This window comes from Sebastes umbrosus, unplaced genomic scaffold, assembly GCF_015220745.1.
Source record: "Sebastes umbrosus isolate fSebUmb1 unplaced genomic scaffold, fSebUmb1.pri scaffold_134_arrow_ctg1, whole genome shotgun sequence".
Taxonomy (NCBI): Eukaryota; Metazoa; Chordata; class Actinopteri; order Perciformes; family Sebastidae; genus Sebastes; species Sebastes umbrosus.
The window spans coordinates 49,409-65,000 of record NW_023618462.1 but is presented as its reverse complement, the minus strand read 5'-3'; the positions used below and the strand labels follow the sequence as shown (position 1 = coordinate 65,000).

At 40.6% G+C, this 15,592-nt stretch overlaps 1 protein-coding gene across 2 annotated transcripts in view; it reads right to left on the bottom strand.

Moving 5' to 3' along the window:
• sec23a (Sec23 homolog A, coat complex II component) overlaps positions 1–14,488 on the bottom strand; it is a 16,150-nt gene extending 1,662 nt beyond the window's left edge. Inside the window, exons 1-9 of one of the 2 annotated variants that reach the window (XM_037763013.1) lie at positions 14,407–14,488; positions 6,868–7,119; positions 6,428–6,485; positions 6,243–6,329; positions 5,921–6,157; positions 5,208–5,326; positions 3,878–4,022; positions 3,639–3,797; positions 2,817–2,932 (exon numbers count right to left, since the gene is read on the bottom strand). In XM_037763013.1, coding sequence (XP_037618941.1) covers positions 2,817–2,932; positions 3,639–3,797; positions 3,878–4,022; positions 5,208–5,326; positions 5,921–6,157; positions 6,243–6,329; positions 6,428–6,485; positions 6,868–7,088 — 1,142 coding nt within the window. In that variant the 5' untranslated portion in view covers positions 7,089–7,119; positions 14,407–14,488. The remainder of the gene's footprint in view (positions 1–2,816; positions 2,933–3,638; positions 3,798–3,877; positions 4,023–5,207; positions 5,327–5,920; positions 6,158–6,242; positions 6,330–6,427; positions 6,486–6,867; positions 7,120–14,406) is intronic. The other variant, XM_037763012.1, reaches the window with a different exon arrangement.
• Between the last annotated feature and the right edge of the window lie 1,104 nt (positions 14,489–15,592).

The following is a 15,592-nucleotide window of genomic DNA, read 5'->3' as shown; positions in this document are numbered from 1 at the left end:
TGAAAGACTGATGACGTTGCGCATTCCCCTTACAAAGGGACGCTCTGCCACCCTCATCAGTGCCTACGTACCGACCTTGGATGCAGAACACAATGTCAAAGAGGACTTTTACAGAAGTCTCGACTCCATCATCCAGAAAACCCCAGCTACAGATAAGCTCATACTTATGGGAGACTTTAATGCCAGAGTGGGCACAGAGCATCACGTCTGGAGTAAGATCCTAGGCCAGCATGGAGTGGGGAAAATGAATAGCAACGGACTACGGCTCCTCTCCCTCTGCGCGGAACATCGCCTGGTCATTACAAACACCACCTTCCAGATGAAGAACAGGCTTAAAACCACCTGGCAACACCCCCGCTCAAAACACTGGCACCTCCTGGATTACATCATCGTCCGCCAAAAGGACAGACAGGACGTTCTGTGCTGAATGCTGGACCGACCACCTTATGGTCAGATCCAAACTCCGTATGGGTATTCAACCACGTCGCCCAACGACCGCCCCAATCAGAAAACTAAACTGCACAGCACTCAACAACCCCGACACTATAGGCAACCTCCGACAACTCCTTGCAAGAAACCTCAACCAAGTTCCAGAGGAACCCACTGATTGGTCAGCTCTGCGCACAGCCATCCACGCTGCAGCCTCGGAAGCACTTGGCCTGTCAAGGAAACGTCATCAGGACTGGTTTGACAACAACTCCACAGAAATAAAATCACTCCTCCAAGCAAAGCATAAAGCCCACATAGCTCTCCTGGGAAACCCTGGTTCCTCCACTCTGAAAGCCACTTTTGCCAAAGCAAGAGCTACAACCCAGCATGCACTCCGGACCATGGAAGACGCATGGTGGATACAGAGGGCACAAGAAATCCAAAAGTTTGCAGACTGCAGCAACACCCAGGGCTTCTATGATGCCATCAAAGCCATATATGGCCCCAGGAAGCAGACCATCGCCCCTGTCCGATCAGCAAACGGGAACACTCTTCTCAAGGACCGCCATGATATTCTTGGCCGCTGGGCGGATCATTTTGAAACCCTCCTCAACCACAGAAACCCCGTTGATCTCCATATCCTCAATAAACTCCCAGACCTTCCACCAATCCTCCCTCTTGACACTCCACCACAGTTCTCTGAAACCCGTAAAGCCATTGAAAGCCTAAAGAACAACAAAAGTGCAGAACCTGATGGCATCCCAGCAGAGATCCTCAAACATGGGGGGTTCCTCCTTACACACCGCCTACATCTCCTGATCATAAACATCTGGAAGTCCGAGATAGTCCCTCAGGATTGGAAGGACGCTAACATTGTGGTCATCTACAAACAGAAGGGCGACAGAGCCATCTGTGGGAACGGCCACGGAATCTCTCTCCTCTCCACCGCAGGGAAAGTGCTGGCAAAGATCATGCTCAATAGGCTGGTGGAGTACATTTCGGAAAGTGTTCTCCCAGAAACGCAATGTTGCTTTCGGAAGACCAGATCCACTACTGACATGATCTTTGTTTTACGGTAGCTGCTGGAGAAGAGCAGAGAACAACGCAAGGACCTGTACATAGCCTTCATCGACCTCAGCAAAGCCTTTGACACCATAAACCGTGAGTTGCTCTGGAAACAGCTCTCAAAGCTTGGGGTACCACCCAAGTTTCTTTCCATCCTGCAGCAACTGCATGATGGGATGCAAGCCAGAGTTCTCACAGGAGGACTCCAGTTAGAGCCCTTCAAGGTCAACACTGGGGTGAAACAGGGCTGTGTCTTGGCACCGGTCCTGTTCAATCTCCTCCTCTCAGCCACTACCCACCTCTTCCACCATACCCTGGGACACAGAGATGGAGTTCACCTGGAGCACCGCCTTGATGGAAGTCTATTCAACATCCGACGGCTCCAGGCCTACACAAAGACAAAGACATGCCAAATCCATGAGCTCCAATACGCAGATGACTGCGCTGTCTTTGCACATAGCCCAGAGTCCATGCAGCATGCCCTTAACACAATCTCCAGCCTATACCAGTCCTTTGGTCTCCAGGTCAATATTCAAAAAACCGAAGTCATGGCACAACTCACTTCCCAACCTCCTTCACTCCCTAACTTTCAAATAGGTGGTGTTCCACTCACAGTAGTTCACCAGTTCACCTATCTTGGCTCCACAATCTCCTCAGACTGCTCCCTTGACACTGAAATAAACAGTCGCATCAACAAAGCCTCATCAGCCTTTGGGCGACTCCGTAGAAGGGTATTCCAAAACAAAAACCTAAAGATCAGTACCAAGGTGGCTGTTTACAACGCGGTATGTGCCTCCACTCTGCTCTATGGGGCAGAAACATGGACCCCATACAGACGGCATATCAAAAACTTGGAGGCCTTCCACATTCGATGCCTCCAAAAAATCCTCGGCCTCTCTTGGGAAGATCGGGTGCCTCACACAGAGATCCTTTCCATGACCAACTCCATCTGCATGGAAGCAGCATTAGCTAAAAAACATCTCCGCTGGGCATACTATCCGCATGCCTGACCACCGCTTGCCCCGCCAAGTCCTCTATGGGCAACTCAGCAACGCAAACTAAAGACCTCCTCAATAAACCCCACCCATCTGGAACATCTGGCACTTGATAGGTCAGCCTGGCAGGTCACCTGTGCCAGAGCAACCGAACAAATACACCACACCACCCAACAGAGGAGGACCGAAAGGCGTGCCCAACGACACCAGCGGGCATTACAACAACATCTGGGCTCCTTTGCCCCATCTGCGGGCGAGTGTGTGGCTCACGCATCGGCCTCCACAGCCACATGTGGCACCAGCGCCAGTGAGTGTGTGTGTGTGTACCCGGTGTAGTTACAGCAGCACTTCATCTCCAGTAGTCCGGTCTGGTCGAGGCTGCAGGCGTAGATGTCGATGATGTGACCGTTAGCAGACGCTCTGTTAGCCAGAGACTCGTAGTGCTGCAACACACAAGATGCATACTCAGTACTACTCAGTACTATGTAGTACTACGTAGTAGTACTCTGATAGTAGTTCTATGATAGTAGTTCTATGATAGTAGTACTATGATAGTAGTACTCTGATAGTAGTTCTATGATAGTAGTTCTATGATAGTAGTACTCTGATAGTAGTACTCTGATAGTAGTTCTATGATAGTCCATCCATCCATCTGCAACCTCCATCTGCAACCGCTTATCCCGTTAGGGGTCGCGGGGGGGCTGGAGCCGATCCCAGCCGACATTGGGCGAAGGCAGGGTACACCCTGGACAGGTCGCCAGTCCATCGCAGGGCTGACACATAGAGACAGACAACCATTCACGCTCACATTCACACCTACGGGCAATTTAGAGTCCACAATTAACCTAACCTGCATGTCTTTGATAGTAGTTCTATGATAGTAGTACTCTGATAGTAGTTCTATGATAGTAGTACTCTGATAGTAGTTCTATGATAGTAGTACTATGATAGTAGTACTATGATAGTAGTACTCTGATAGTAGTTCTATGATAGTAGTACTCTGATAGTAGTTCTATGATAGTAGTACTCTGATAGTAGTACTCTGATAGTAGTACTCTGATAGTAGTTCTATGATAGTAGTACTCTGATAGTAGTTCTATGATAGTAGTACTCTGATAGTAGTTCTATGATAGTACTACTCTGACTCACCTTGGTGGCTTTCTTCATGAACTTGGCGTTGTCCTTCTCGAGGTCGTGCCAGGACCTGATGGGGGTCTTCAGCTCGTCTCCCACCACCATGCCGGGGCCTTGCGTCGCCGGGCCGCCGATGAAGGTCATGACCCGAGCGCCCGTGTTCGGGAAGGTGCACTGTGGGTAAAACACACAGGCTCAGTGTGACGCGCCGGCGACGGCTCGGCGCCGCTGTGTAAAGACGGCGACCCCCTCACCTCCAGCAGGCCCACGGCGATGGACATGGCGACGCCCAGCGAGCGCAGCGGCCTCTTCCCCTGAGTGACGGGCCAGGGGTCACGCTGCAGCTCCCCCAGAAGGTCCGTCAGGTTCATGTCCACCTTCTGCACCGGCTGCAGGAACCTGAAGGGACACGCCGCACCGCACAGCGCTGTAATCTATTACTACAGTCATCTATTACTAAAGTAATCTATTACTACAGTCATCTATTACTACAGTCATCTATTACTAAAGTCATCTATTACTAAAGTAATCTATTACTACAGTCATCTATTACTACAGTCATCTATTACTAAAGTAATCTATTACTACAGTCATCTATTACTACAGTCATCTATTACTACAGTCATCTATTACTAAAGTCATCTATTACTAAAGTAATCTATTACTACAGTCATCTATTACTACAGTCATCTATTACTAAAGTCATCTATTACTACAGTCATCTATTACTACAGTCATCTATTACTAAAGTAATCTATTACTACAGTCATCTATTACTACAGTCATCTATTACTACAGTCATCTATTACTAAAGTAATCTATTACTACAGTCATCTATTACTACAGTCATCTATTACTACAGTCATCTATTACTAAAGTAATCTATTACTACAGTCATCTATTACTAAAGTCATCTATTACTAAAGTAATCTATTACTAAAGTAATCTATTACTACAGTCATCTATTACTACAGTCATCTATTACTAAAGTCATCTATTACTAAAGTAATCTATTACTACAGTCATCTATTACTACAGTCATCTATTACTACAGTCATCTATTACTAAAGTAATCTATTACTACAGTCATCTATTACTACAGTCATCTATTACTACAGTCATCTATTACTACAGTCATCTATTACTAAAGTAATCTATTACTACAGTCATCTATTACTACAGTCATCTATTACTAAAGTCATCTATTACTAAAGTAATCTATTACTACAGTCATCTATTACTACAGTCATCTATTACTACAGTCATCTATTACTAAAGTAATCTATTACTACAGTCATCTATTACTAAAGTCATCTATTACTAAAGTAATCTATTACTAAAGTAATCTATTACTACAGTCATCTATTACTACAGTCATCTATTACTAAAGTCATCTATTACTACAGTCATCTATTACTAAAGTAATCTATTACTAAAGTAATCTATTACTACAGTCATCTATTACTACAGTCATCTATTACTAAAGTAATCTATTACTAAAGTAATCTATTACTACAGTCATATATTACTAAAGTAATGGAGGGCTGCATCCCTCGTTAGGAGCTAGTAATAGATTACATTTACCTGTTGGACAGAGGCTGCTGGGCTGGCTGAGGTCCTCGTCCCTGAGCCGCCGCCGCCGCCGCCGCCGCCGCCGCCGCCGCCGCCGCCGCCGCCGCCGGTTTGGTCAGACCCAGCATCTCCTGTAAACAGTACACAGATGATTACTACTTCATCTCTACCGTCCCTGGGCTGCTACAGAGGCTTCTCTGTAAAGGTTGGGGTCAGGTCACCAGTAGCTACCTGCTACCTGCTGGACTGGTCACCAGTAGCTACCTGCTACCTTCTGGACTGCTAACCAGTAGCTACCTGCTACCTGCTGGACTGGTCACCAGTAGCTACCTGCTACCTTCTGGACTGCTAACCAGTAGCTACCTGCTACCTGCTGGACTGGTCACCAGTAGCTACCTGCTACCTGCTGGACTGGTCACCAGTAGCTACCTGCTGGACTGGTCACCAGTAGCTACCTGCTACCTGCTGGACTTGTCAACAGTAGCTACCTGCTACCTAATGGACTGGTCATCAGTAGCTACCTGCTACCTGCTGGACTGGTCACCAGTAGCTACCTGCTACCTGCTGGACTTGTCACCAGTAGCTACCTGCTACCTGCTGGACTGGTCACCAGTAGCTACCTGCTACCTGCTGGACTGGTCACCAGTAGCTACCTGCTACCTGCTGGACTTGTCACCAGTAGCTACCTGCTACCTGCTGGACTGGTCCCAGTGGCGGTCAGATACCTGGAGCTGCTTGGCGTTCAGGTCCTTGGTCCCCCTGAAGACGTAGCTCTTGGAGATCCCCTCACAGCCCAGCTCGTGGACTTGAACCATGCGTCCGAAGGTGATGAGTCCGACCAGTGCGGTGGGGGGCAGCAGAGACAGGGACATCTGCAGAGACTCCTTCAGGGCTTGCAGGTCCTCGTCCTCCATACAGGTGTCCACCACGTACAGGAAGACCAGCGGCATCTGAGGACCCCGCTGAGGACAGAGACCACATCGGGTTATACATCTGACAGTACGGTCCGTCCGTCCGTCTGTCCGTCCGTCCACCTGTCTGTCTTACCTGGACCACGTACTCGATGGTGGAGAACTGAGGCAGCAGCTCAGCCGGTTGGTTCACCTCAGAGATTCCAGCGTACGACGGAGGAAACTGAAACAGAACCAGAACCAGAACCTGAGTCTGAGTTCTGCTCTTCTGTCTCTGAGAGGACGATTCATTAAATCAGTGTGTGTGTGTTTCTACTGAACCTGGTTCCTCTGGTAGCAGAAGTTACAGGCCCACAGTTTGGCCCGGTAGTCCACCTGACTGAAAGAGACAAACAGGTACGCGTTAGACCCCCTGACCCCCGTCTGTGACCCCTGACCCCCGTCTGTGACCTCTGACCCTCGTCTGTGTCCTCTGACCCCCGTCTGTGACCCCTGACCCCCGTCTGTGTCCTCTGACCCCCGTCTGTGACCTCAGACACCCGTCTGTAACCTCAGACCCCCGTCTGTGACCCCTGACCCCCATCTGTGACCTCAGACACCCGTCTGTGACCTCTGACCCCCGTCTGTGACCTCTGACCCTGGTGTGTGACCTTAGACCCCCGTCTGTGACCTCTGACCCTGGTGTGTGACCTCAGACCCCCGTCTGTGACCTTTGACCCCCGTCTGTGACCTTAGACCCCGGTGTGTGATGTCATACGTACCACAGCGGGTTGAGGACGGCGCGGCAGGTGGCACGGCTGCAGAGGACAGGTTCATACTGGATTGGCGGCAGGTCGGGCCGCTCCCTCAGCGGTGTGAACAGCGACGCCACCGGGACCACCATCCTGGTGGCCTCCAGCCGGCTGGACGGCCAGACGTTCCAGCTGAACCGCACGCCGTCACGCTCCTCATTCTGAGAGATGTACTCTGGGAAGGTCGCCATGGCAACGCAGGGAGGTGGGAGGGGCCAGACACTGTGGGGGGGGGGAGACGGGACACAATATCAGAGGACCGTAGTACTAACTACACCATAGTACTACTAACTACACCATAGTACTAACTACACCGTAGTACTACTAACTACACCATAGTACTAACTACACCGTAGTACTACTAACTACACCATAGTACTAACTACACCGTAGTACTACTAACTACACCATAGTAATAACTACACCATAGTACTACTAACTACACCATAGTACTAACTACACCGTAGTACTACTAACTACACCATAGTACTAACTACACCGTAGTACTACTAACTACACCATAGTAATAACTACACCATAGTACTACTAACTACACCATAGTAATAACTACACCGTAGTACTACTAACTACACCATAGTACTAACTACACCGTAGTACTACTAACTACACCATAGTACTAACTACACCGTAGTACTACTAACTACACCATAGTACTAACTACACCGTAGTACTACTAACTACACCATAGTAATAACTACACCATAGTACTACTAACTACACCATAGTAATAACTACACCATAGTACTACTAACTACACCATAGTACTACTAACTACACCATAGTACTAACTACACCGTAGTACTACTAACTACACCATAGTACTAACTACACCATAGTACTACTAACTACACCATAGTACTACTAACTACACCATAGTAATAACTACACCATAGTACTAACTACACCATAGTAATAACTACACCATAGTACTAACTACACCGTAGTACTACTAACTACACCATAGTACTAACTACACCATAGTACTAACTACACCATAGTAATAACTACACCATAGTACTACTAACTACACCATAGTAATAACTACACCATAGTACTAACTACACCATAGTAATAACTACACCATAGTACTACTAACTACACCATAGTAATAACTACACCATAGCACTAACTACACCATAGTACTAACTACACCATAGTAATAACTACACCATAGTACTACTAACTACACCATAGTAATAACTACACCATAGTACTACTAACTACACCATAGTACTAACTACACCATAGTACTACTAACTACACCATAGTACTAACTACACCGTAGTACTACTAACTACACCATAGTACTAACTACACCATAGTACTACTAACTACACCATAGTAATAACTACACCATAGTACTACTAACTACACCATAGTACTACCTACACTGTAGTACTACTAACTACACCATAGTGCTAACTACACCATAGTACTAACTACACCATAGTACTACTAACTACACCATAGTACTAACTACACCGTAGTACTAACTACACCGTAGTACTACTAACTACACCATAGTACTAACTACACCATAGTACTAACTACACCGTAGTACTAACTACACCGTAGTACTACTAACTACACCATAGTACTAACTACACCATAGTACTAACTACACCATAGTACTACTAACTACACCATAGTACTACTAACTACACCATAGTACTAACTACACCATAGTAATAACTACACCATAGTACTAACTACACCATAGTACTACTAACTACACCATAGTACTAACTACACCATAGTAATAACTACACCGTAGTACTACTAACTACACCATAGTACTAACTACACCGTAGTACTACTAACTACACCATAGTACTAACTACACCATAGTACTAACTACACCGTAGTACTACTAACTACACTTTAGAATGATGTACCTGATGTAGTATTCTGTTAAATCGATCACTAAATGAAGTGAAAGTAAAATCCTATAGTATATAGTATATAGAGGTTGAATGAGTAAATCCTATAGTATATAGTATATAGAGGTTGAATGAGTAAATCCTATAGTATATAGTATATAGAGGTTGAATGAGTAAATCCTATAGTATTATAGTATATAGAGGTTGAATGAGTAAATCCAATAGTATTATAGTATATAGAGGTTGAATGAGTAAATCCTATAGTATATAGAGGTTGAATGAGTAAATCCTATAGTATTATAGTATATAGAGGTTGAATGAGTAAATCCTATAGTATATAGTATATAGAGGTTGAATGAGTAAATCCTATAGTATATAGTATATAGAGGTTGAATGAGTAAATCCTATAGTATTATAGTATATAGAGGTTGAATGAGTAAATCCTATAGTATTATAGTATATAGAGGTTGAATGAGTAAATCCTATAGTATTATAGTATATAGAGGATGAATGAGTAAATCCTATAGTATATAGTATATAGAGGATGAATGAGTAAATCCTATAGTATATAGTATATAGAGGTTGAATGAGTAAATCCTATTGTATTATAGTATATAGAGGTTGAATGAGTAAATCCTATAGTATTATAGTATATAGAGGTTGAATGAGTAAATCCTATAGTATTATAGTATATAGAGGTTGAATGAGTAAATCCTATAGTATTATAGTATATAGAGGATGAATGAGTAAATCCTATAGTATATAGTATATAGAGGATGAATGAGTAAATCCTATAGTATATAGTATATAGAGGTTGAATGAGTAAATCCTATAGTATTATAGTATATAGAGGTTGAATGAGTAAATCCTATAGTATATAGAGGTTGAATGAGTAAATCCTATAGTATATAGTATATAGAGGTTGAATGAGTAAATCCTATAGTATTATAGTATATAGAGGTTGAATGAGTAAATCCTATAGTATTATAGTATATAGAGGATGAATGAGTAAATCCTATAGTATATAGTATATGGAGGTTGAATGAGTAAATCCTATAGTATTATAGTATATAGAGGTTGAATGAGTAAATCCTATAGTATTATAGTATATAGAGGTTGAATGAGTAAATCCTATAGTATATAGAGGATGAATGAGTAAATCCTATAGTATATAGTATATAGAGGTTGAATGAGTAAATCCTATAGTATTATAGTATATAGAGGATGAATGAGTAAATCCTATAGTATATAGAGGATGAATGAGTAAATCATATAGTATATAGAGGATGAATGAGTAAATCCTATAGTATTATAGTATATAGAGGATGAATGAGTAAATCCTATAGTATTATAGTATATAGAGGTTGAATGAGTAAATCCTATAGTATATAGTATATAGAGGTTGAATGAGTAAATACTATAGTATTATAGTATATAGAGGTTGAATAAGTAAAGCCTATAGTATTATAGTATATAGAGGTTGAATGAGTAAATCCTATAGTATATAGTATATAGAGGTTGAATGAGTAAAGCCTATAGTATTATAGTATATAGAGGTTGAATGAGTAAATCCTATAGTATATAGTATATAGAGGTTGAATGAGTAAATCCAATAGTATTATAGTATATAGAGGTTGAATAAATAAAGCCTATAGTATTATAGTATATAGAGGTTGAATGAGTAAATCCTATAGTATATAGTATATAGAGGTTGAATGAGTAAATCCAATAGTATTATAGTATATAGAGGTTGAATAAGTAAATCCTATAGTATTATAGTATATAGAGGTTGAATGAGTAAATCCTATAGTATTATAGTATATAGAGGTTGAATGAGTAAATCCTATAGTATATAGTATATAGAGGTTGAATGAGTAAATCCTATAGTATTATAGTATATAGAGGATGAATGAGTAAATCCTATAGTATTATAGTATATAGAGGTTGAATGAGTAAATCCTATAGTATATAGTATATAGAGGTTGAATGAGTAAATACTATAGTATTATAGTATATAGAGGATGAATGAGTAAATCCTATAGTATTATAGTATATAGAGGTTGAATGAGTAAATCCTATAGTATATAGTATATAGAGGTTGAATGAGTAAATACTATAGTATTATGCTATATAGAGGTTGAATGAGTAAATCCTATAGTATATAGTATATAGAGGTTGAATGAGTAAATCCTATAGTATTATAGTATATAGAGGATGAATGAGTAAATCCTATAGTATATAGTATATAGAGGTTGAATGAGTAAATCCTATAGTATTATAGTATATAGAGGTTGAATGAGTAAATCCTATAGTATTATAGTATATAGAGGTTGAATGAGTAAATCCTATAGTATATAGTATATAGAGGTTGAATGAGTAAATCCTATAGTATATAGAGGATGAATGAGTAAATCCTATAGTATATAGTATATAGAGGTTGAATGAGTAAATCCTATAGTATTATAGTATATAGAGGATGAATGAGTAAATCCTATAGTATATAGTATATAGAGGATGAATGAGTAAATCTTATAGTATTATAGTATATAGAGGTTGAATGAGTAAATCCTATAGTATATAGTATATAGAGGTTGAATGCGTAAATCCTATAGTATTATAGTATATAGAGGTTGAATAAGTAAATCCTATAGTATATAGTATATAGAGGTTGAATGAGTAAATCCTATAGTATTATAGTATATAGAGGTTGAATGAGTAAATCCTATAGTATTATAGTATATAGAGGTTGAATGAGTAAATCCTATAGTATATAGTATATAGAGGTTGAATGAGTAAATCCTATAGTATTATAGTATATAGAGGTTGAATGAGTAAATCCTATAGTATATAGTATATAGAGGTTGAATGAGTAAATACTATAGTATTATAGTATATAGAGGTTGAATGAGTAAATCCTATAGTATTATAGTATATAGAGGTTGAATGAGTAAATCCTATAGTATTATAGTATATAGAGGTTGAATGAGTAAATCCTATAGTATTATAGTATATAGAGGATGAATGAGTAAATCCTATAGTATATAGTATATAGAGGATGAATGAGTAAATCCTATAGTATTATAGTATATAGAGGATGAATGAGTAAATCCTATAGTATTATAGTATATAGAGGTTGAATGAGTAAATCCTATAGTATTATAGTATATAGAGGTTGAATGAGTAAATCCTATAGTATTATAGTATATAGAGGTTGAATGAGTAAATCCTATAGTATATAGTATATAGAGGTTGAATGAGTAAATCCTATAGTATTATAGTATATAGAGGATGAATGAGTAAATCCTATAGTATATAGTATATAGAGGTTGAATGAGTAAATCCTATAGTATATAGTATATAGAGGTTGAATGAGTAAATCCTATAGTATTATAGTATATAGAGGATGAATGAGTAAATCCTATAGTATTATAGTATATAGAGGTTGAATGAGTAAATCCTATAGTATTATAGTATATAGAGGTTGAATGAGTAAATCCTATAGTATATAGTATATAGAGGTTGAATGAGTAAATCCTATAGTATTATAGTATATAGAGGATGAATGAGTAAATCCTATAGTATTATAGTATATAGAGGTTGAATGAGTAAATCCTATAGTATTATAGTATATAGAGGTTGAATGAGTAAATCCTATAGTATTATAGTATATAGAGGTTGAATAAGTAAATCCTATAGTATTATAGTATATAGAGGTTGAATGAGTAAATCCTATAGTATTATAGTATATAGAGGATGAATGAGTAAATCCTATAGTATATAGTATATAGAGGATGAATGAGTAAATCCTATAGTATTATAGTATATAGAGGTTGAATGAGTAAATCCTATAGTATTATAGTATATAGAGGTTGAATGAGTAAATCCTATAGTATATAGTATATAGAGGTTGAATGAGTAAATCCTATAGTATTATAGTATATAGAGGATGAATGAGTAAATCCTATAGTATTATAGTATATAGAGGTTGAATGAGTAAATCCTATAGTATTATAGTATATAGAGGATGAATGAGTAAATCCAATAGTATTATAGTATATAGAGGTTGAATGAGTAAATCCTATAGTATTATAGTATATAGAGGTTGAATGAGTAAATCCTATAGTATATAGTATATAGAGGTTGAATGAGTAAATCCTATAGTATTATAGTATATAGAGGTTGAATGAGTAAATCCTATAGTATTATAGTATATAGAGGTTGAATGAGTAAATCCTATAGTATTATAGTATATAGAGGTTGAATGAGTAAATCCTATAGTATTATAGCATATAGAGGTTGAATGAGTAAATCCTATAGTATTATAGTATATAGAGGTTGAATGAGTAAATCCTATAGTATATAGTATATAGAGGATGAATGAGTAAATCCTATAGTATATAGTATATAGAGGTTGAATGAGTAAATCCTATAGTATTATAGTATATAGAGGTTGAATGAGTAAATACTATAGTATTATAGTATATAGAGGTTGAATGAGTAAATCCTATAGTATTATAGCATATAGAGGTTGAATGAGTAAATCCTATAGTATTATAGTATATAGAGGTTGAATGAGTAAATCCTATAGTATATAGTATATAGAGGATGAATGAGTAAATCCTATAGTATATTGTATATAGAGGGTGAATGGGGGTTTGGTTGCTGGCTGCTCTCAGCAGACTTCTACATTTGAAATGTTACTGAAGTTTAAGTACCAAAAGTAAAAGTACTCATCGTGCAGAATAATGTAAATGATATTACTGTTCTTTAATGGTCGATCACTTTAATGATCGATCATTAAAGTGATCGATCACTTTAATGATCGATCACTTTAATGATCGATCACTTTAATGATTGATTCTCTAATGATCGATCACTTTAATGATCGATCACTTTAATGATTGATTCTCTAATGATCGATCACTTTAATGATCGATCACTTTAATGATCGATTCTCTAATGATCGATCACTTTAATGATTGATTTTCTAATGATCGATCACTTTAATGATCGATCACTTTAATGTTTACAGCAGTAAATGTATGAGTTCCAGTCCAGCACCAGCCTGCTCAGCCTTCAGCCTTCAGCCTTCAGCTGCTCTGGTGTTCTGGTGTTCTGGTGTTCTGGTGTTCTGGTGTTCTGGTGCTCTGTTGTTCTGGTGTTCTGGTGTTCTGGTGTTCTGGTGCTCTGGTGTTCTGGTGCTCTGTTGTTCTGGTGTTCTGGTGTTCTGGTGTTCTGGTGTTTCCAGTCAGGAGCTGTCAGGTCTCTGGAGCAGTGAAATACTTCCCTCAGACATGTACACAACTACAAGTACAAGTACAAGTACACAGTAGCAGTACAAATACCTCAGTACTGCAGGTAATCAATCACAGCTGATCATCCGATTATCGATGCTAGCTGATAATCAATGAGAGCAGCTGAGAGTCTGGATTTAAAGTCCACTCAGAGCTAGCAGCTAACAGCTAACAGCTAACAGCTAGCAGCTAGCAGCTAGCAGCTAACAGCTAGCTGCTAGCAGGTAAACAGACAGGTGAGCTGTGTGAGTCCAGGTGAGTCTGCAGGTCAGTCGGGTCCAGGTGAGTCTCTGTGTGGAGGATCAGTCACTCACCTGCTGCTCTGCTGCTCTGTGTTAGTCTCTCTCTCTCTCTAACCCTGCTACAGCTCCTCTCTGCTCCTCTCTGCTCCTCTCTGCTCCTCCTCCTCCTCCTCCTCTCTGACTGGACACGAAGCAGAACAACATGGCTGCGGCCCGGCGCCACGTCAAGACACAGAGAGGAGAAACAGAGAGAGGTCTCACTCTGACCAACATTCAGGAGGTCTCACTCTGACCAACATTCAGGAGGTCTCACTCTGACCAACATTCAGGAACCACCTTCACAACACGACAAGCTACTGACAGGACTGATTGATCACTGATCACTGATCACTGTTTACTGTTTATTGATCACTGTTAATAAATAAATAATATAACATGTAGAGAAATAAGTCATACTATTAGTGAAATAAAGTTGTGATTTTATACTATACTAATATTGTATGGTAGTATTATAATAGTAACATAGTAATATAATTTTAAAGCAGTATATCAGTTAAACTTCCTGTTAGTAACTTGTTCAGGTATAACTCATTGCTGGTCGGTGTCTCATGGTCTCTCGTGTGTCTCATGGTCTCTCGTGTGTCTCATGGTCTCTCGTGTGTCTCATGGTCTCTCGTGTGTCTCATGGTCTCTCGTGTGTCTCCTGGTCTCTCGTGTGTCTCATGGTCTCTCGTGTGTCTCATGGTCTCTCGTGTGTCTCCTGGTCTCTCGTGTGTCTCATGGTCTCTCGTGTGTCTCCTGGTCTGTCGTGTGTCTCATGGTCTCTCGTGTGTCTCCTGGTCTCTCGTGTGTCTCATGGTCTCTCGTGTGTCTCCTGGTCTGTCGTGTGTCTCATGGTCTCTCGTGTGTCTCCTGGTCTCTCGTGTGTCTCCGCTGTTCAGACTCAGACTCCAACACAAACTCCAGTGAAGCACCAAAACCTCTTGGTTGTATCTAGTGAAGCTGTTAAACAGTGTTGGCCGCGGTCGGAGGACGCGGGGGAGACCGTAGCTTTGGTCTCCAGGACCGGAGTCTCTGCTCCTCTGCTCCTCTGCCTGCCTTCACTCACACACCACGCTCCTTCTCTCTCTCTCTCTCCACCTCTCACGTGCATGCTGCTCACTCCACACTGCAGAAGAGTTAGTTTAGCTCTGAGAATATCTAGTGAATGTTCAGTGGACGTTTGTGCAGAAATAACTGCTGCAGCTCCTCCAGACCA